The following is a 20,446-nucleotide window of genomic DNA, read 5'->3' as shown; positions in this document are numbered from 1 at the left end:
GTCAAGACTTTAATTTTTGTAAAGTGGTTGTTTATCTGGCAAACAACGCTGGCTTCTCTTAACATTAAGCAGGAGGCTCAGAAAACCTGCATTGAGTCCCCAGGTCCAGGGAGCTCCAGCGGGATGGACACAATGCTGTCAGGTTGGAAGTGAGGTGGTGTGCCTGCCTGCCAGTCAGACCTAGCGTTCACATAAAGGTCAGGAGACTTGAAGGACCAAGGTGCTGACTGGGTGAAGGCTGAGCCCAGTGGCTGTTCCCGAAGCTGTTGTGGTGTCTCCAGGCTGGGGCTGAGCTGTGGAAGTATGGTTGCAGGCAGAATGCATCGAGGTTTATTCAGGATGCAAGGAGCAGGGCTGTGATGGCATTGCCTAACCTGCCCTGGAGTAGGACAGTGGGGGGCAGTGTGGTGTGAACCTGTGTCCTCCCGGACCCCACCCTGTCCCCCGCTGCCGCCAAACCAGTTGAAGTGCTCTTCTTAGGGTTTCTCTGACACAGACTGCACCCTCCCGCGCCAGCCCTCCAGGGCAAAGTTAAGTCGGTTACCTGGAGAGAAACCTGATCCCGAGGCTCTTCCCAGGGACCCCTCCCCTCTCCACCCCAGGTCTTTAGCAACTCGGCTCCAGTGGACTTGATTTGCACTTTCTTTCCTGGCGGCTCAGATGGTAAAGCGTCTGCTTGCAATGCCGGAGACCTGGGTTCAGTCCCTGGGTGGGAAAGATCCGTTGGAGAAGAAAATGGCAACCCACTCCAGTACTCTTGCCTGGAAAATCCCATGGACGGGGAGCCTGGTGGGCTGCAGTCTATGGGGTCGCACAGAGTTGGACACGACTGAGCGACTTCACTTTTTTTCTTTTCCTGGCTTAATCCTGCCCTGCCAGCCCCCACCCCAACCCCCGGTCCTCAGGCACGTGTGCTTAGGAACCATTTGTTTCTGTAACTGGGTTAAAGTTTCATCTGCTTCAGTAATTGAGTTTATAGCATGTAATTTCCTTCTATAAGGGGCCTATTTATCTCGAGAGTGTGTAGGGCTTTTAGAATGATGTAAATTTGACCCATGTAGTTGGGACAGACTGACCCTGCAGTAACCAGGATGCACTTGACACTTCTTGAAACTAAATTTCTTCTGATTTGTCAAAAGGGTTAACCTTGAGTCCTGGGCTTGGATTGAATTAACACATTCACATCCTTTTTTTGAAACCAGTTCTCTCTGTAGTCAGTTCTGCTGTAATGCTTGTTTGGAAAAGCAGATGTGTTCTAACACTGCTGGTACAAGGGCACGCGGTTTTGTTACATGAGATTTTGTCCAGGAGAAATGCTAGGTCTGGGGGCTTGGGAGCCTATGGCCCACAGGCTGGTGGCCTCTTTGGGTAAATAAAGTTTGATTGGAACACAGCCATGCCCATTTGAGAACAAACTGTCACAGTTGCAGGGCTTGAGTGACCATGGCTGAATGGCCTGCAGAGCTGAAAATACTTACTGTGTCTCTTTAAGAAAGTTTGCTGACTCCTGTATGAGATGAATCCAGAAAACTGCTCGCAGCTAAAAGAGCACCTTCTGGGACCCAAAGCAGAGTGCACGGACCTGAGATGTGCACCACACCACGCCCACCCCCTTCTGGGTTAGACAGCCTCCTTCCTCCTGAGTTACTGTTGTAGTAACTCAGAAGCTGCACCCCACCCACAGTCACAGCAAACACCAGCTCTCCCCCAGGTGAGACATAGGCTTCAGGCAGCATTTGTGTGTTTCTTAGCTATTTAACACATTACCGTTTAAATATCAGTTTCCAGACTCTCTTTTTACTGTTACTGATGAAGTTTTGTGGTACTGCTCCATCATTTGTACAAGCCCTGTGTTTTGACTGCATGATTTTGCACCGTGTGGCAGTTTTTAGGAATGTATATCCTGTACTCCAGCAGAATTTCTGTGCCCTGAAAGCAAACAGCAAAAGGCGTGGTTTCACTGATAACACTCAATAAAGTTGTGAACATTTAATATCTCATTTGGACCTCAGGGGCCAGAGCGAGCGATCCGACCCCACTTCCTGCCTGTGAGGAGCTTCCTGTGTCCTTTGGACACGCCTGACTCTGGGTGGTTGATGGGCGTGTTTCAGTGGGCACTGCGCAGAGGAGCCTGGGCTTCCGTTCCCAGCGCCGTCCCTCCCACTTGCTGTGTGACTTTCACCTGCCTCAGTTTCCCTTCCTGTAAATCAGGGGCTGATGATAGCACTCACCTTGCACCTGAGATGACCCATGCGCGGCACATAAATGCCCAGTGTAAGCCATCTTGTCTGTAAACGAAGACCCCACATTTCTGTAAACAGAGGAGCATTAACCTTGGGTTGGGATCTGAAAGTGCCAGTGTTGAAAGGGAGCCCATGCTCCCCAACCCCCACCCCGGCCCCTTGGCTGGCGCCCCTCTGGAGCTGGGGACACACCAGGCAGGCGGCAGTGGCAGCTGACGCCAGGGGGCTCAGACCTTGCCGTTGCGGGGCTCTTCCTGGCCAGACCTCCCCGCGGGTGCCTCTGTAGCCACTGGCAGGGCAAGTCTTAGTTCTCTGAAGTGGGGCCGCCACGGAGGCATGAGGACGGCTGTCCCACTGGTGTCATTTCAGGCCCACCTTGTGCTTGTCTCTCCAAGGTGAGGGGAAAAGAAGATTTAAGCATGATTAACAAAAGGCCTTTAGATTGTACGGTGGAATGTTCCATGGTGGGCAGCTGATAAGGATGCCAAGTAGAAGACTGTTGAACCTGGTTGCAGGCCCACTGTACTCGGATTTCCCCCCGTGTGGGATGACTGGCTGGCCTTCTACCCACAGAGACTCTTGGTGAGTGGCACCTGCCCTCACGTGTGTGGGTGTGGTCGGTGCCCACCCGCGTTCCTGGACTGCAGCAGGGAGAGCCTGTTGTCCCTTGAAGGCCCATGGAACTTTTAGCCAGGTGGCCGGGCCAGGGGCCCTTCTGATGATATAGAAGAGAAAACATGCACATTTCTGGAGTGTCTTTAAGTTTTCAGACCACTAAGGGTTCAGATGGCAGCCCACTCCAGTACTCTTGCCTGGAAAATCCCGTGGACGGAGGAGCCTGGTCGGCTGCAGTCCATGGGGTTGCTAAGAGTTGGACAGGACTGAGCGACTTCACTTTCACTTTTCACTTTCATGCATTGGAGAAGGAAATGGCAACCCACTCCAGTGTTCTTGCCTGGAGAATCCCAGGGACGGGGAGCCTGGTGGCCTGCCGTCTCTGGGGTCGCAGAGTCGGACACGACTGAAGCGACTTAGCAGCAGCAGCAGCAAGGGTTCAGATGCTTTTGAACTGTCATGTTGGAGAAGACTCTTGAGAGTCCCTTGGACAGCAACGAAATCAAATCAGTCAATCCTGAAGGAAATCACTCCTGAATATTCATTGGGAGGACCGATGCTGAAGCTGAAACTCCAGTATCTTAGCCACCTGATGCGAAGAACTGACTCATTGGAAAAGACCCTGATGCTGGGAAAGATTGAAGGCGGGAGGAGAAAGGGATGACAGAGGATGAGATGGTTTGGATGGCATCACTGACTCCATGGACATGAGTTTGAGTGAACTCTGTGAGTTGGTGATGGACAGGGAGGCCTGGTGTGCTGCAGTCCATGGGGTCTCAAAGAGTTGGACACGACTAAGCGACTGAACTGAACTGAAGGGTTCAGAACTCAGCTTCAGTCAGTCAGTATGACTTGGGTTTCTTTTTGAGGATGTCTTTTCCACAGGACTAACTGTGGCCCCTCTCCCTCTGTCTGAGATTCCCAGCTCAGCTGCTTTGGCCTATGCTGTTCCTCTACCTGAACCATCTCCCTGGATTCCTGTTCCTGCCTTGGCCTCAATCTGTGAGGCTCCATCTCGGTAGGCTTGCTTTCCAGAAAGTCAGAATGCAGGGGTTTTTAATTAAAGCCCTTGACTGACTTGCTACATTTTGCCATGTAAGCCATCTCCAAGAGTCACCCCCTTCATGAGGCTGATTAACAGAAATGTAGGTCTAACTCAGCAGCCCGTCCTGAACCCATACTGCTCGCTCACACTGAAGATGAAGACAAATGGGGGATATCAGCCGTGGGGGAGGTGACGCCCCTGAGCATTGTGGGATTTGCTGCTGTGGGCTGTCTCAGTGAGGGGTCCTTTCAGGGAGAGCCTGCTCTGATGCTGTGGCCTGATGTCCCCTGGGGACAGCTAGTGACCCAGGTGGAAGGTGGGCTGTGGGGATGAAATAACGGGCTCAGGTTTACTGCTTAGAACTCAGAAGTTGCAAGTGGGCCAGAAGGTGGACTTGAAAGCTGCCAGTAACAAGTGGGAAGGTGGCAGCGGCATCCACTCTCCGTCCGCTGAAGGTCGCGGTTCCTCTTGGGCTCTTTGTTTGCCTGTTGGAGGAGCTGGGCTCCTCCCTCCACGAGGACCGACTCCCCTCACCGCACCTCGTGCCTCTCGTTCTTTCAGTTCTCACCCTCTGCAGTGGGCATGTTTGTTTAACTCTTCTTTTTATCTTTGTTTTCTTTGACTACAAAGAAGCTGATTGTCACTGTTAAGAGGAATAATTCAGTACAGAAATGCTTAATATAGACAGTGAAAGTTTCAGAGGGTGAGTGTTGTGGATTTTAGTCCAATTTCTTTCAGTTTCGATTTTAGTGCGCTTTTAGTATCTTTTTCTGCAGGTTGTAACTAAGCCTTGTAAAACTGTGAATGGTATCATCCATTCTGCAACTTGATTTTCTCACTCAAGGTTTTACTGATGTCACTGTTTCTCTTCACCCAGCACATGTGTGAGTTGTGGAGGGGAAACTGAGGCTCAGGAAGTAACAAGCTCCCTTGCCAGTTGCTCCCTAAGGTTCATCCTTGTTCTCTGCTGTATCTGGTGGGGGCTGGCCGTTGGGATCAATTTTTTATTTCCCAAGTTAAATTGCATCCCTTATATTTGGCCTTAATGAGGTTTGACATGATTTAAAACTCAAGAGCTGGTGTTTTTGGTGTGAGTTCCTTCCAGAACACAGCTGCTGCATCTCTGCCACTGTCTCTGAGAGACAGGCATCAGGAAGTAGCTCAGGCCGAGAGCAGAGTAAGGTCTCTGTGCTGGATGGGGAGACGTGTGCCTGTCAGCCAGGGGTTGTGGAGGGTGTGGAGCTTGGCCGCTGCCCAGTGCGGCTGGCATCTGGACCCTGTTGTCACTCAGCTCCGTGGCAGTCGCTGCACAAGCTCAGCCCCTTCTCTCCGCATGTCCCTGAGGACAGCGGCTGCGCCGTGTGCAGGCCCCACCTGTCCTCACGCTCCTAGCCTTTGTGCGCGCCGGCCCATCTCACTCCCACGTTCTTCCTCCAGATCTGCTCCATCTCTGTCCCACAAAGTCAAGTCCATCTTTTCTTAGCTGCTCAGACAAAAATTAAGAACAGCAACAAAACAGCCCTCTCTCGCCTCCTGTCCAGCCGTTGGTTTGTTATGTTGTCCAAATCCTCTGAAGTTCACCCATCATTTGGTCATATCTCCCTGCTGCTCTGCCCCAGTGTGTCCCCAGATCAACCACATGATTGTTTAGAACAGATTGGACCCCTCTCCCCCTGACTTACCCTGTCCTCCGTGCTCCACCTGAGGTCAGTCTGCACTCAGCCTGCTCTTCCTGCCACCACCTTGATTTCACGCCCTTCTTTGGGCTCTGGAAAAAGCACCCCACGTCATCTGCTTTTCAGAGCATCAGCTCTTGTCACTTCTCCCAAACACATACTCCTAAGTCTCACTTTGCTCATGCCTGAAACAAGAGTATTACTAGTAATGTTCTTGCTGTTATGTTAGTAACAGTATACATAGTGTTTCCTAGTACAGAGAGTATTAATGGTAACCTCAGGGTTAAGACTCTGACTTACACCTCTCTAAACCTCCCCTCTCCCAAATGAACCAGCCTGTGTGGGGTGCTGGTCCCCAGAGTCCTGTTTAAAAATATTGGTTCCTGCCATTGCACAATCACCCTTTTGGAGTTATTTATTTATTTATTTATTGGAGTTATTTTAGAATATATTTTCCACCTGAGGTCCTCAGACCAGTTGGAAGGTGACATTTAACTAAAAGCATCTTTTGGTAGAAGCAGTTGACATCTGCACCCCTCCCAGAGCCCTGTGTTAGCATTCTGCCTAGGACTTGGTGTAGCCCCCATGCTGGGATTTGTCTGTGCTGGGTGCTTGGGAAGCCTCTAGTGTAGCTGGAGCTTGTCCCTCTTGGGCCCAAGGACTACTTGGGCTGCGTCCTGCTGACCAGCCAGGTTTTGCCTGGAGAGAGTGAGAAGGGGGACGGAAGCCCCCTGGGTCCCGGCCCTGCTCCCCAGGTGGCAGCCTGTGCCCCGGGCAGCCTTGCGCCCTGGTGGTGCCTCTTTTCGGCTGGCTGGCTGCTCTTGGGCTCTGCCGTGCAGGCAGCAGCCGGCTCGGATCCTGCCTCAGTTAGAGGGGCTGCTCTCTGCGGGCCAGCGGGTCTCCTCCAGCCTGTGGTGGAACTTAGGCGCTGTCACCTGTCACTGCTACTCTGCTATCCATCCCTTCGTCCTCTTCCCCTCACTCTCCAGGAGTTTTGAAGCAGATCCTAATTTGCCGGCTGGGGCGATATATCCTCTTCAGCTGCTCTTCAGAAAGCACCCTAGTGCTCTTCTTTGCTGCGTCTTGCAGAAATTGTCCGTCCTGCTTCATTCCTAGGTCACACTTCGTTCCTCAAGGCTGGTTTCTTCCTCACAACCTCCCCCCACCCCCCCACCGTGCCTGCAGGGCGGTGGCCGCCAGCCCTGATGTGCTGGATTGGGTCACAGGTCCTTCCTGCTGAGAGGAGGGTGGGGCCCCTCCTTACTCGCACCTGCCCTCCCCAGGAGCAGTTGCCTGGCGGGATGGAGATTGGCTGACGGCAGGCCCCATGTGGGCACTAAGGCAACCGCCTTCGTAGTGGTGGAGGAGGCTCCACCCAAGGAGGGGGAGGTCAGAGCCTGAGACTTCATCCCCCTCCACCCCACTGCTGTCCCCGCCCCCTCCAGCTGTGCATGTCCTTCGTGTCATGGGGGAAGGGTGCAGCAGCCGGGGCCCCCAACCCCAGCAGCCTGCCAGAGGCCCAGGGAGTGTCTGGGGTTGGCAGAGTTCCAGCCCCTCGGCTTCCAAGTGAGCTGCCCTGACGCTGCACACTGAGCACAAGCAGACGGGTCTCCCAGGTCCTCGGCTGGGGACCCTGACCAGACTGAGTCTGGAGAGAGCAGCCCCTTGGGACCACTTGTCCCACACCCGTGACGGTGAAATGAGGTCACTGGGGCACTGCCTCGCTGGTCTGATGGCCTCATGCAGAGCGACCTCCTTGTCCTCAGTCCCCAGCTCTCCCCAGCCCCAACCTTGTTCTTCATATTGACAGTTGGGAGGAAGGGCTTCAGGCTGAAACTGGGGTTCAGATGAGCTTTATGGATTGGAGCCTGGGGCTTACCACTCTGGAGGCTGTCCTGGCGGGGGGGCCCTCTGGGCTGGCCAGACCGAGAGCCTCTTCCCTAAGGGACAGAATTTTCTCTGACAGCACTGGGGGACCTCCTTTCCTGAGATCCTGGACGCGCCACATCTTTACGCCCAGTAGGCTCCTCTCTGGTCCTGGAAGCACAGGTACCCACTACTCAAAGTGACCACTGAAATCTCTGCTCTCATCCAATTCCCCAAATGTTGGAGCAGCTCCTGTTGTTTAGGCAGTGCCCCAAAGGAAAGTGACCAGTCCCTCCCACGATGAAGGAGAGGAAGGGAGGGTGACTTCCATTCAGGGCATTGACTTGTCTGTAGCTCACAGGGAAACAGGACAGACTCAGCAGTCTGACAGTTTGTGCGATCTAGGGGGCTGAGGTGGGGTGGCAGGTGCAGGCTGGGGTGCCAGGAGGGTTTGGGGGCAGATCGAGGCCAAGCTGATAGTCTGTGCCCTTGAGCTTCAGAGTTCTCAAGCTCTGCCTGGAATGGGGAGCACCCTGGGGGGTCACATGGTCGTCGGTAAACCTTGATTCCACCCTTTTGGACTGCCTGTGGGAGCAGATGTCTGAGTGCCCAGGCTCGGCCACGCTGGCCTAACACGTGTCAGACGGGCGCTCTGCCTCCTGCGCCAGGAGCATGGAGCAGCTGTCACTTCCCTTCCTTTCCGTTTGAGTCCAAGGCAGTGCCTTGCGCTGTTGCTCCTTTGTGAAGTCGGCTCCTTTAAAGAGGTGGCAGATGAGTTGCCTCAGGAGTGTGTCCCACATACAGCGATGTGGCTCCTTCCCTGCCCTGTACCACCCCCCAGATTCCAGAAGTTGGGCTCTGAACTGATCCTGCCTGGCCCTACCCAGGACAGGCCTCCCAGGGGTTTTGCTGGGGAGAAACCCAGGTTCTGGGTGCCCTGCCTGCGTGGACACAGCCAGGAGGTCTTCAGTGTGGGCACACTGCGGGGGTGGTTGGGGTTCCCCAAGGGGCTACGTGTTGGTAGGTGTGGGCGTTGACTGTCCTGTGAACTGGTACTCCGGGAGTGGAGGGGCCTGGCAGCTAGATTCTTTTTTGTCCTGTGATGAACTCTCACGTGGCTTCTTAGATCCTGACCATTGGAACTCTGGTTTCCAGTGTCCTGCCCTGTTGGAACATCAAGGCTGGTCTCTGAGCAGCCCCTTTAAGAGCAAGTACCTGTCCCAGACTGGGTTGTGGAATGCCAGCAGTCTCCCTGCAAACATCACTGCGGTCTTCCTTCACTGTCTCTGTGAGGGTTAACAACACTTCAGCTTGTTGTCTGGAACCGGTTCAGACTGGTTTTCTGGAAAGTGCTTTGTCTCTCAGACTGAATCCTGGGAAGGGTCATGTGGAGCCCAGTGATGTCATGGGATCAAAACCTGACTCAGCGGTTTTTTTTTTTTTTCCCCTTCTTCTTTTCTTTCTTCTTTCAATCAAGATATGTGTGTGCTGCAGGTACAGGGTGCTGGCGGGGTGCTGGGCTAGGCCTCACCCCATTCAGAGTTCACTTTGTTGGCAGTCAAAGGGTTAAATGTGATCGGGTTGCGGGGGGTGGGGGGTGAGGTGAGCAGGCAGTGAGGGCTGCCCCTGGCTGAAGGGGGAGAAGGGTCAGCCCTCACCAGGGCAGGGCAGGGCTGGGCTTGGGCTGTGGCCCTGCTCCTGGGCCAGCATGTGCCCCTTCTTGGGTTCCAGATCGCTCACGTCCAGTGCGCTTGATCCCGCCGGAGAGGGTCAGACCTAGAACAGTTTCCTCTATTTGCTCTTGAGTCTGGAATGCAGAGATTACCCCTTCTTTCTGACAAGCAGCCACCTTCCCTTGTTCCTGTCCCGGTCCCTGTAGGCTTCTGGTCCCGGACAGGGCAGTACATAGCTTGGCTTCCCAGATGCTCTGTTGCTCCTGCTCAAGGCCGTGAAGAAATGTTCTGGGCACGCTTTGTGGGCCCTTCATTTGTTGTGCCCACTTCTGCCATTGTCACGTGGTAAGGCAAACACTCCAAGCTGACATTGGGAAAAGTTTGAGAAGATAGCTACTTGGTCGTGCCAAGTTTAAATGTCGTGTTTTCCCCTTCCCCTAAAGTTCAGAATGACTGAAGAAGCATGCCGAACACGGAGTCAGAAGCGAGCGCTTGAGCGGGACCCAGTGGAGGACGATGTGGAGAGCAAGAAGATAAAAATGGAGAGAGGAGTGTTGGCCTCGGATTTAAACGCTGACGGAGACACGCGAGTGACGCCTGAGTCGGGAGCAGGCCCTGCCCAAGGGCTGCTGAGGGGGACAGAGGCGACGGCCATGGGCAGAGGCGAAGGGCAGGTGGGCGACGGGCCTGTGGACATGCGAACCACGCACAGGTGAGCAAGAGGGGCCGGGCACCGGGGACGGCCGGGGTGAGCAGGTGGAGGCGAAGCTGCCTGTCGGGCCTGCGGGAGGCAGCTTTTGGTGGGTGGTCGTGGAGACGGCTGTGGGCTACAGCTCTGACACCTGCCCACTGTCCTGGCCAAGGGACCTTCATCCTGGGGCCCAGGCATCTGTAGTGTGGGGTGGGTGTCACAGGATGGAGCGGTAGCCTCCGTCAGCTCCCCTGCTGGGCAGCAGGTCTTAACTGAACGTGTACCTGTGTCCAGTTCTGTGCTTCTGGTTTATAGGGAAACTTGAGCTTTTCATTTGGTCCTGCCTCCCTGCTTTTCACGTCTAGGGCACCGGGGGCCAGAGATGCTGCCGCCCCCTGCCTGGGTCACTGGGCTGTGGGCAGTCTGGAGCCACCACTCCTCCTAGGCGGGGGATGTGGGAAGGGAAGCCCCTATCTTCCCAAGTTTGGTACCGTGTGCTTCACTGGTTTCCCCTTAATCAGTACTGACGGCTTCAAGAGTAACTTCCCCAATCCTCAACTTTAAAGAAATAAGACTCAGCTCACCTACCGCCCCATTTCTTCTCTCCCTGTGAAAAGAATTGCAGCGCCCCATCCCTCCCCCTCCCTTCCCGGGTCCTCCCTTGAGCTCAGGTGAGCTCTGCTCTCTGCGGTGTTCACCCCTCTGTCCCGTGAGCCCCCCGCTGGTGGGCATGTGCGTGCACTGGTGGGCATGTGCGTGCACTGGTGGGCGTGTGCATGCGGCTACAGCCTCTGGGCAGCCCCTCAGCCGCCTGAGTGCATCTCCTGTCCTCCCCAGCACGTCCTCTGCTCTCTCCCTCCCGGCTCTGTTCGCCTGGGGTGGGGGAGGGGGCAGTAGGTGGGAGGTGCAGCTCTGGAGAGCCTGGGTGCTCTTCTCTTTCTTGTGCTGACTGATCCCACAGAGGGACCCCAGCCTGCAGGCTTTGTGTTAAACTCACTGGGGGTCCAGACGGTTGGTGTTCTAAGGACTTCAGAGATGGTCTGACTCGATATTTCTCAGCTTTAAAAATTTTACCTCCTCGAGATAAATGGAGAACTTAACTCCCTCCTGCTGGGGAAGCCCGTTAGTTGGGATGGTATGCTTTGTGTTCTTGCTACCCAGAAAGGCCTTTTCTGTCTGACTCTGCCTTCTGCCCTCCCTGTTTTGAAACCAGAGGCCTCTCTTAAAGTTCTGGAAATTAAATTGTGAGTTTGGGTCTGCTTTCCTTTCAACAGTGTCACATGTGGGTGAAGAGGGGGAATAGCCCGCATTTATGGAGGTTTGCTGGGTCCCTCTTATGTTCTAGGCGGCAGTGGTTTAGTCATTAAGTTGTGACTGGACTATTGGAACCCCATGGACCTAACCCACCAGGCTCCTCTGTCCAAGGCATTTCCCAGGCAAGAGTAGTGAAGTGATTGCCGTTGCGTTCTCCAGGGGATCTTTCTGACTCAGGGATCAAACCTGCATCTCTCGCATTGCAGACAGTCTCCTGCATTGTAGGCGGATTCTTTACCACTGAGCTGCTAGGGAAGCTCTGTTTCTAGTTGTCTGGTCTGCATTTTTTCCCTGTAATCACCATGCTCCCCTGTAGGGCAGGCCAGGGAATTGTGAGGGCATTGTGAGGTTACGTGAAGGAGCATAGAAGAATGTGGAGAGCAAGTGGCAGACTAGCCCAGGCACACAGAGCAGGGGTCCTCCTTCGGGACGAGACACATCCTGGTGTCTCCAGACGTGAGGCAGTGTGAGGTGTGGAGAGTCTGGTGTTGGCAGAGTGGGGGTCAGCTCACACTCCCTGGCTGACCTTGGGTGGATGACCTTAGTCTGTGGTTCTTCATTTGTAGAATGGGTGATAATGTCTGCTTTGCATCTCTAGGTAACAGATGTGTACGCAGAAATTGACCATGGTGCGTGGCATGAGAAGTGTTGGTGACAAGTACTCTTCGGTTTTAAACTTAAAATAAGATGTCGCATAGAGAGCTTAGTGTCTCCTTGAGTGCCCACACAGAATGTTCTGTCTGGTTTGTTGGAGAGTTTTGACAGACTAATAGGATCAAATCTAGCCCAGAACCATTCTAGAACTAATCATTTTTGGGGTGGGTGGCCATGGTTTCTGTGTTAGAAGCTGGCAGTCTTTGGATCCTCCTTGAGAGCATCTGGCTCATCCCTTGGGAACCTCCATACAGAGAATTTCATTTGATGGAGGTGTAGCATACGTGATAAAAAGTAGACATGTGCCACTTGGTATGTCACAAACCGATCTCTTTCTTGTAGCTCGAATCAAGAAATGTAATGTTATTTACCCCCTCATACCCTCTTGTTGTCATTACCCTCTGAGTAACCACTCTCTTGACTTCGAACAGCAGAGGTTAGTTTTTCCACTGTAAATAATTGGAGTTATGTAGTCTCTAGCCTTTGCTTACTTTCATTCAGCATAGTGTTTGTGAAGTTTACTTATGTTGCTGCCTTTAATGTTTTACTTATTTTTGAGTCTTAGTTGCGCATGTGGCTCTTTCATTGTGGTGTGGGGGCTTAGTTCCCCTGCGGCCTGTGGGATCTTAGTTCCCCGCAGGGACTGAACCCACGTCCTCTGCACTGGAAGGCAGATTCTTAACCGGGGGACCACCGCGGAAGTCCCCGGGTTACTTGTGTTACTGAATGTTGGGATAATCTTTTCTTCAGTGCCATGTAGTATTTTTCTAGAATTTCTGTTTGGCTCTTTTCATTTTATTAATGAATTCTTATTGTAGTATAATTGTTTTACAGTGTTCAGTTAGCTTCTACTGCTTAGTGAGATGAGCCAGCCATACATTCACATACATCCCTTCCCTTTCGGGCTTCCGTCCTATTTAGGACACCACAGTGCATTAAGTAGAGTTCCCTGTGCTGTGTCGTGTGTTCCGATCAGTTGTCTATTTTATATAGCATATCAGTAGTGTATATGTCTTAATCCCAGTCTCCCAGTTCATCCAGTACACCCCTTTCCCCTTGGTCTGGCTCTTTTTAAAACCTGCTTCTTTCTTTCATGCTGTTCTATTCTTATGATCCAGTTTAGGCATATTGAAGACTAGAGGGAGTTTCTGGTGGCTTCTAGCAGAGAGAATTTCCTTTTTCTTTAAGGAAGTGGCTGGTGAATTTAAATCAAGATACAACTTAAAAAACAAACTGCTCTGGGGGATTTCGAGCATGTGGAGATTGGTGAAGAGGCAGCAGGATGAGTTTCCTCTGTCTCTTCGGTTCCTCTTTTCATCTCTGGCATTTTTTTCTGACATAGTCTTCCAGTGTGTATGTTTTATTTTCAAAATGAGTCAAGACTGGAAGGCAGCTTCCAGCAGTGATTGAGTAAAGAGAGATTGTCAAATCCTTTCCCCCCCCAAAAACAGCTCTAAAGCAGGACAGAATTGACGGCCCAGCCCTCCCTCCTTCCCTGAATCAACTATTTCAGCATCCTGGAAATGGACCAGAAGCATGCAACAATCTGAGAAGGGTTTATGCTTAAGAAACTGCTGAAATTTGGGGTTAAAATGGTGAAAATCTGTGCCACTTAACCTGATGCTGCTCTCATGGCCTCTGCCCAGCTCTGTTCGTAGGGAGGTTCTGCCTAGCCACCGCAGGCTGTAACGGTGAGAAGGAACTCACTCAGTTTAGAGTGGCGGGCAACAGCCTTGGTGGCTGAAGTGACAGTTTTGAAGATGAACACTTGGGGAGGGACAGTAGCCCTGTTAGCCCACATTTGCAGGCATATTTGGGGCAAGAGAGAAAACCTGCTTGAAGGAAGAATCCCTAGAAATGTATTTGAGGAGAAGCTTATCCAGGAAGCTCAACAAATCTCAGGTAGCATATATGCAGAGAGATCTGTGCCTGGCACATCATAGTCCAACTGTCACAAGCCACAGAAAAAGAGAAAAATCAAAAGTAGCAAGAGAAGAGCAACTCATGACATAAAAGGGAAGCATTAATATAATTAACAGCTGACTTCTCACCTGAGACATTCAAATGGAAACCAAAACGGAACTGAATGCATTCAAAGCACTAAAAGAAGAAAACTATCCACCCAGAATTCTCAGTGCATCAAAACTGTCCCTCAGAAGCGAAAGCAGAAAGACATTTTCAGATAAACAGAGACTAAGAGGATTTGTTGCTGGCAGATCTGCTGGTTCTTCAAGCTGAGAGGAAATGACATGGTGGTAACTTACGTTCACAGGAAGAAGTAAAGAGCTCTGGAAAAGGTAAATGTGGGCTACTGTAAAACATTTTCCCTCATTTCTTCTTAGTTAAAAGACATAACATCATCTAAAGCATTAACTATAACACTGGGTAGAATTGACAAAAATGACCATAGCTCTTTGGCAGTTGATCAAAAGTACATAACAATCTGTTGTATTTATAACATATAGAGATATATAATATACGGGACAATAGTAGTACAGAAGGAATGAAATGGAGCTGTATGGGAATAAAGGTTTTCCATTTTACCAGGATCAGGTTAGTGTTAATCTGAAGCAGATTGTGATCTTAGTAAAATGCTGATTGTAATCCCTAGAGCAAAGATCCCCTGGAGAAGGAAATGGCAGCCCACTCCAGTATTCTTGCCTGGAGAATCCCATGAACAGAAAAGCCTGGCGGCCTACAATCTATGGGGTCGCAAGAGTCAGACATGACTGAGCGACTAAGCACAGCACACAGAGCAACTATTAAGAAAATCACTTTAAAATATTGTTTAAAAAATCAACAGAAGAATTTAGTGGTACATTAAATATTTGACACAAAAGAAAGCAGTCAGTGAGGAACAGAAGAACAAAAAAGAAGGAAGACATGTAGAAAACCAATAGCAAAGTGATAAATGTGTAAATCCACCCAGATCAAAAATATAGTAAATGTGAATGGTTTAAATACTTCTATCAAAAGGCAGAGATTGTCAGACCAGATAAAAAGGCAAGATAAAGCTTAATTATATATTGTCTATAAGAGACGCTCCTTAGATCCTTACATAAAAGGATAAGGAAGAGACACCATAAATAACCATAAGAAAACTAGAATGACTGTATTTATTTCAGATGAAATTAACTTTGGCTTCCCAGGTGGCACAGTGGTAAAGAATCCAGCTGCCAATGCAGGAGATTTGTTAAGAGATGCCAGTTTGATACTTGGGTCAGGAAGATCCCCTGGAGGAGGAAATGGCAACCCAGTATTCTTGCCTGGAAAATTCCGTGGACAGAGGAGCCTAAAGGGCTACAATCCATGGGGTCACAAAGAGTTGGGATGTGCCTGAGCATGTGTGCATACACGCACACACAATCTAGTTTAAGACAAAAAATATTCCTAAAGCCAAAGAGGGATTTTTTTGTTTTTTGTTTTGTTTTGTTTTTTAATGTGGACCATTTTTAAGTTTTTGTTGGATTTGTTACAACATTGCTTCTGTTTTATGTTTTGGTTTTTGGCCACAAGGTTCTCCGACCAGAAATCGAACCCACACCTCTCTCAACCAGAGAACCACCAAGGAAGTCGCAAAGAGGGTCATTTTTTTTTTTAATGGCACAGCAGGAAGTTGTAACAGTCACAAATGTACATGTACTGAACGATAGAGTCCCAGAATAGCTGAAGCATAAACTGACAGTCTTGCTAATAGAAATAGATAATTCATAAATTGTAGTCAGAGACTTCATACTTCTCTTTAAGTAATTGGTAGAGCAACTAAGCTGAAAATTGGCAAGATTCTGGAAGACTTGAAGAGCACTGATTCTGTTTGGCAAAAGGGTGTCTATAGAATATTGGGAAATAATAACATCTCATATGCACGTGGCACAGGGTGGATCGTAGGCTAGGCATGAAACAAGTCTCAAGGGTGGCTGTATTAAAAAAAAAAATAACAGGTGTTGGTGGGGATATGGAGAGGTTGAAACCCTTATACGTGGCTGGTGGGAATGTAAAATGACATGAGCAGTTTGGGAGTTTCTTAAAAAGTTAGATGTGACCAAGTTAGCACATGACCCAACGATCTCTCCAAGGAACGTACCTGAGAAAGTACATCTGCACAAAGACAAGTGCACGGGCGTCGTAACAGCAGCATTTGGGGTAAGGGGCGTTTTCTAAGCTTTGATTGTAGGGATGGTTGCACAACTCTAAATTTACTTAAAAATCATTGAATTATACTTTTATAGTGAATGAATTTTGCGGTATGTAAATTATGTCTCAGTGTGGAAGAGTTGACTCATTGGAAAAGACTCTGATGCTGGGAGGGATTGGGGGCAGGAGGAGAAGGGGACGACAGAGGATGAGATGGCTGGATGGCATCACCGACTCGATGGACGTGAGTCTGATTGAACTCCAAGAGTTGGTGATGGACAGGGAGGCCTGGCCTGCTGCGATTCATGGGGTCGCAAAGAGTCGGACACGACTGAGCGACTGAACTGAACTGATGGGTGTTTAAAATTTAAAAATGGGGTTAAAATAGTTCAGTTTCCTTTATGGCCTCCATAAATGTGCTCATGGAAAAACAGAATCCCACAGAGGTGGAAGTCGAGCCTGTTGGTCTTGTGAGACCAGCCCAAAGGTCATAACCTGTGCTGCCCTCCCCCCACCCCAAGTCCAGACTGTTGGATGTGGCTGGAGCTGGGACAGACAGAGGAAGCTGTTTGGGGGTTCTCTCTCTTTTTTCCTCTCTAAGATAAATAGACTCCATTCCTACACTTTGCTATAGAGGAGACTCTGTCACAAATTGATCTTCAGAAGTAATCTAGGCCCACACAGGTGAGAATAGCTTTGTTTTTCCTCTCTTGGGTGGAGGTACATTTAACTCAGTAAAATAATAAGCCTCTTTGCCAGGCCTTCTCCACCTGAAAGGCTAGGACGGGGTCCCTCGGCTCCCCTGAGTGTGTGAGGTGGGAGCTGCATGCTTACACCCCCACGTTTCACTGAAAACATCTGTGTGTGCTTTTTTCTGAGTTGCCAGCTCGCCCTCGATTCTCTGGCAGGTCCTGTGCTGGTCCTTGGGGGCAGAAGTGATGGGACAGGGTTTTCTAGGGTACCATAGTGTGGTCATGCATTGGAGGATGAAGTGGCAACCCACTCCAGTGTTCTTGCCTGGAGAATCCCAGGGACGGCAGAGCCTGGTGGGCTGCCATCTATGGGGTCACACAGAGTCGGACACGACTGAAGCGACTTAGCAGCATAGTATGGTCAGAGAACCTGCAGAGGTGTTGGGAGCCTTGATTTTAGGAGTGTGGCTCGCAAGGGCTGAAAGTCACTGGGCACCTGAGCAGACCATCTCTATTTCCTTATTCTACCTTGGGGGGAAACAAAGCTAGGGTTCCTCGGTCTCGGGCACAGCAGGGGCAGACTTGGAGCCCCGTTTCTACTTCTCTCCAACCAGCCCTGTGGGCCCTGAGTGGATATGTGGGGTGGGTGCCATGGTGGCTGCCTTTGCTGGCTTCCACTGGGTACGTGGTCTTCAGGCAGCTGCTTCACCTGTTCTTTCCCCATTTTGCGTCGTGTGTCTCTCTTGCTCTGGGACAGAGCTTTACTTGGACCAGTGGTGTGCCCTGTGGCGTGGATGCGAGGCACTCGGATGTGTGTTCTTATCCCCACCAAGGTGCCCGCAAAGCAGGCCACCTTTGAAGCGGGTATCCTTGATGACAGAATCACTGCCCTGTCCTTCTTTGAGACTCTGATAGTGGTGGGCGACACTCTGTATAGAAGCCAGGGTTCTCAGATCATTTGCCGGTAAGACAGGACTTAGCCACCCATAGTGGTGAGTGGTTTGTGGGAGCACGCCATCCACACCCAGGTTCATGCTCGAGTCCTCTTCCAAAGTGAATATGAATCTGAGGGTAGCATGATAGTGCTTGTGCCTGTCGTCTGTAGCGTGGGCTTGTGTGGATGGCCTTGTTCTGTTCTGAGCAGGAAGTGAGTCCACGGGACCAGGTGTGTGTGTCCCTGACTGTTCATGGGTTGTGGAGCCCTTGTTTGTTCGCACCTGCTTTACCAGCAGTCTTTAGGAGAGGGTGTACACAGTAGACACTGGGGTTGGCATTGCTCGGCCAGGAGCGCTGCTGGTACCGGCTGCGGATGCCTCTCCTGCCGCGGTTTTCACGTGTGTATCCACCTGTGTAGTCCGAAGGCTTACCAGGGTACAGACCCTTCGCACCCCAGATGGTTCACTGGAGACTTCCGCACATACACTGCCCTTCCTGATGGGATGTATTCTCCCACTTACCATCAGTCTTGCTTCTTCTCAAGCCTCCTAGAAATAGTGTGTCCTTGGAGGGTCTACCGTCTCTGACTCCGTGTGATTGGGATTCATCCCTGTGGTGTGTATCAGCATCTCACTGAGCAACTCCTGTGTGGATATGCGTAGTCGCCCACTCACCTGTCCACGGATACCAGGCAGTCTCCAGGTTGGGGCTGCTGGGAGCATTCCTGTGGAAATCTTCACGTGAACGTGGATCATCTTGTTAAATAGGGATCAGATTGCTGGGGTCACAGGGTAGGTCAGTATTGAGTTGTTTTAAAAGAAGTTGCTGCTATACCTTTCCTCTAAAACGTCTGAGTGGTTTTACTTTTGTATGGAGATTTGGCTACTTGATCCTCACTGAGTGTCACGTCTTCACAGTTTTAGCCATGAGGTCTCCAGAGAGGTCTGAGCCCACGTCCTGGTCTGCGTGTGTGACCACCAGCCCTCTCCTTTCCGTGACAGGGTTGAGGCCAGTGCAGTTGCCACGCCAGCTTCTGTGCGGGGTGGTGGGGGTCCTCCATGGCCGTGTGCAGCCCCGAGCCCCCTCCTGCCCCGTCCTCCCCACTGTGCCCCACTGCAGCTGTGCCTGACCCTCCGGCCAGCTGTCTGCTGGAATGCGCGTCCTTGAGTGATTTGGGGGAATGTGACACGGCTGTGGGCCTGTGAGGGCTCTGCAAAGGGCTCTGGTTCTCACAGCCCAAGTAGGTGTGGTGGCCCTCACCTCGGCTCTCCACAGTTGCCAGCGGTTGACCCCCGTCTCTCCCGTACCGTGTATGAGAGCTCTGGGAGTCCTGTAGCCTGGACCTGTTCTTTGTGGCCCTCATGTCCCTTAGGTGGGGGCTCTGATATTCCGTGGAGCCCAGCCCCTCCCCAGCCACCTGTTGTGGGCTGGCCTTTCATTTGCTAATTCTCTGTCTGCCGCTGGGCGACTTCCAGGAGAGGCCAGGCAGGCTGCAGAGCAGCTCTGTCAGCTTCAACTGAAGTCCATAGCTTGCTTGCATTTCAGCATGTGGAACCGAGGGGTGTGTGCCTTCAGAAATCAGTTCCTCATTCTGTACTCCTGGCCTCAGCTGCCACCTCCCCGAACCTCTGTGACATCTCTCCATCTCCTCCTCGTCCTCTGCTTCTCCCCTTCCCTCGGGGCTGCTCATCCCAGTTCTTCTCTATCCGACCACATCTTATCACAGGTTTGTAATTGAAATTTGAGGGAGTTCACCTGTACTTCTAAAAATCATTATTTTTGGATGGCAGCGTGACGGACTTGAGGTGCCTTGTTTTCTAACTCTCAGAGTGACCTAGGGGCATATTGTGAGCCAGCCTGGTCAGCTAAGGAGCCCCACAGTTTTGCCACTTCCCTGTCGCCTTCATGGCGCCCTCCTCTGGCTGTGGAGGGCATGGCTTCTCACTGGATAGTGCCAGCCTTCTGGGGATATTACTGTGTGACTGCCCCACCAGGAACCAGAGGCCCCTGTGTACATCATCTAGGTAAGCAGCTGGGAATTACCAGGTGGTCCTTGTGTTAAAAGAACCTGCTTGCTGATGCAGGAAATGCTGGCTTGATCTCTGAATCAGGAAGATTCCCCTGGAGGAGGGCATGGCAACCCACTGCAGTATTCTTGCCTGGAGAAACCCATGGACATAGAAGCCTGGTGGGCTGCAGTCCATAGGGTTACAAACAGTCAGACGTGACTGATGCGACTTTGCACGCACAAGGAACTTTTGGCCTCACACACATGAGTTAAGCAGATTGGCCGATTAAGCAGATCACTTCCTTACTTTGAAATGACTCAGTCTCATTCTGCAGCCACAGCTTTTGATGTCCGCGCATGGTGTGTGTTCCTGCTGGAGCTGTGTCCTCACAGCAGTGGGTCGTTGACGCATTCTACCTATGGGGGTTCATGAGGGAGGGTCTCCGACCAGCCCTCCGCTGTGGAGGCTCTGCTTTTGTATGCGTTGCTTTTTATCTTGCAGCTGGTATCTCTGACCTGATGAAAACAGGTGTACCAGAACCTTAACCAGCCCTGGGGGTAGGGATGGCGTATGTGCCAGCCCGAGGGATCCCATCTTGACCCTTCAGCCACCTAACCCAGTGAAGAAGTGGGCTGAAGGGAGCTCTGTGTCTGACCCCGGGCCAGCGGGGGTGACACACCAGGAGAGGGACATTTCCCCAGCAGAGTGTGCCCTGAGGGAAGGCAGAGCTGGCCTGATTGCCAAGAGATTTCTGGGTTTTTTTTTCCCTTAAGATGAGCATTTGAATTGTAATTTGTGAGCCTGAAAGGGAGTGGGAATGGCAGGTGGTTTAAAAAAAAAAAAGAATGTGGGTCTGACAGCTCAATTTCACTCACACTCCGGGGTAGCCCAGGACAGG

General features: G+C 51.3%; 1 protein-coding gene across 7 annotated transcripts in view; it reads left to right on the top strand.

Moving 5' to 3' along the window:
* The window catches only part of GATAD2A (GATA zinc finger domain containing 2A), a 98,455-nt gene that overhangs the window by 52,103 nt on the left and 25,906 nt on the right, over positions 1–20,446 (top strand). For 6 of the 7 annotated variants that reach the window (XM_061421434.1, XM_061421428.1, XM_061421430.1 and 3 more), the window contains one exon: positions 9,562–9,830. In XM_061421434.1, coding sequence (XP_061277418.1) covers positions 9,562–9,830 — 269 coding nt within the window. The remainder of the gene's footprint in view (positions 1–9,561; positions 9,831–20,446) is intronic. The other variant, XM_061421433.1, reaches the window with a different exon arrangement.

This window comes from Bos javanicus, chromosome 7 (assembly GCF_032452875.1).
Source record: "Bos javanicus breed banteng chromosome 7, ARS-OSU_banteng_1.0, whole genome shotgun sequence".
NCBI lineage: Eukaryota > Metazoa > Chordata > Mammalia > Artiodactyla > Bovidae > Bos > Bos javanicus.
Note: the sequence above shows the minus strand (reverse complement) of the source record. Positions and strands in the feature narration are given on the sequence as shown.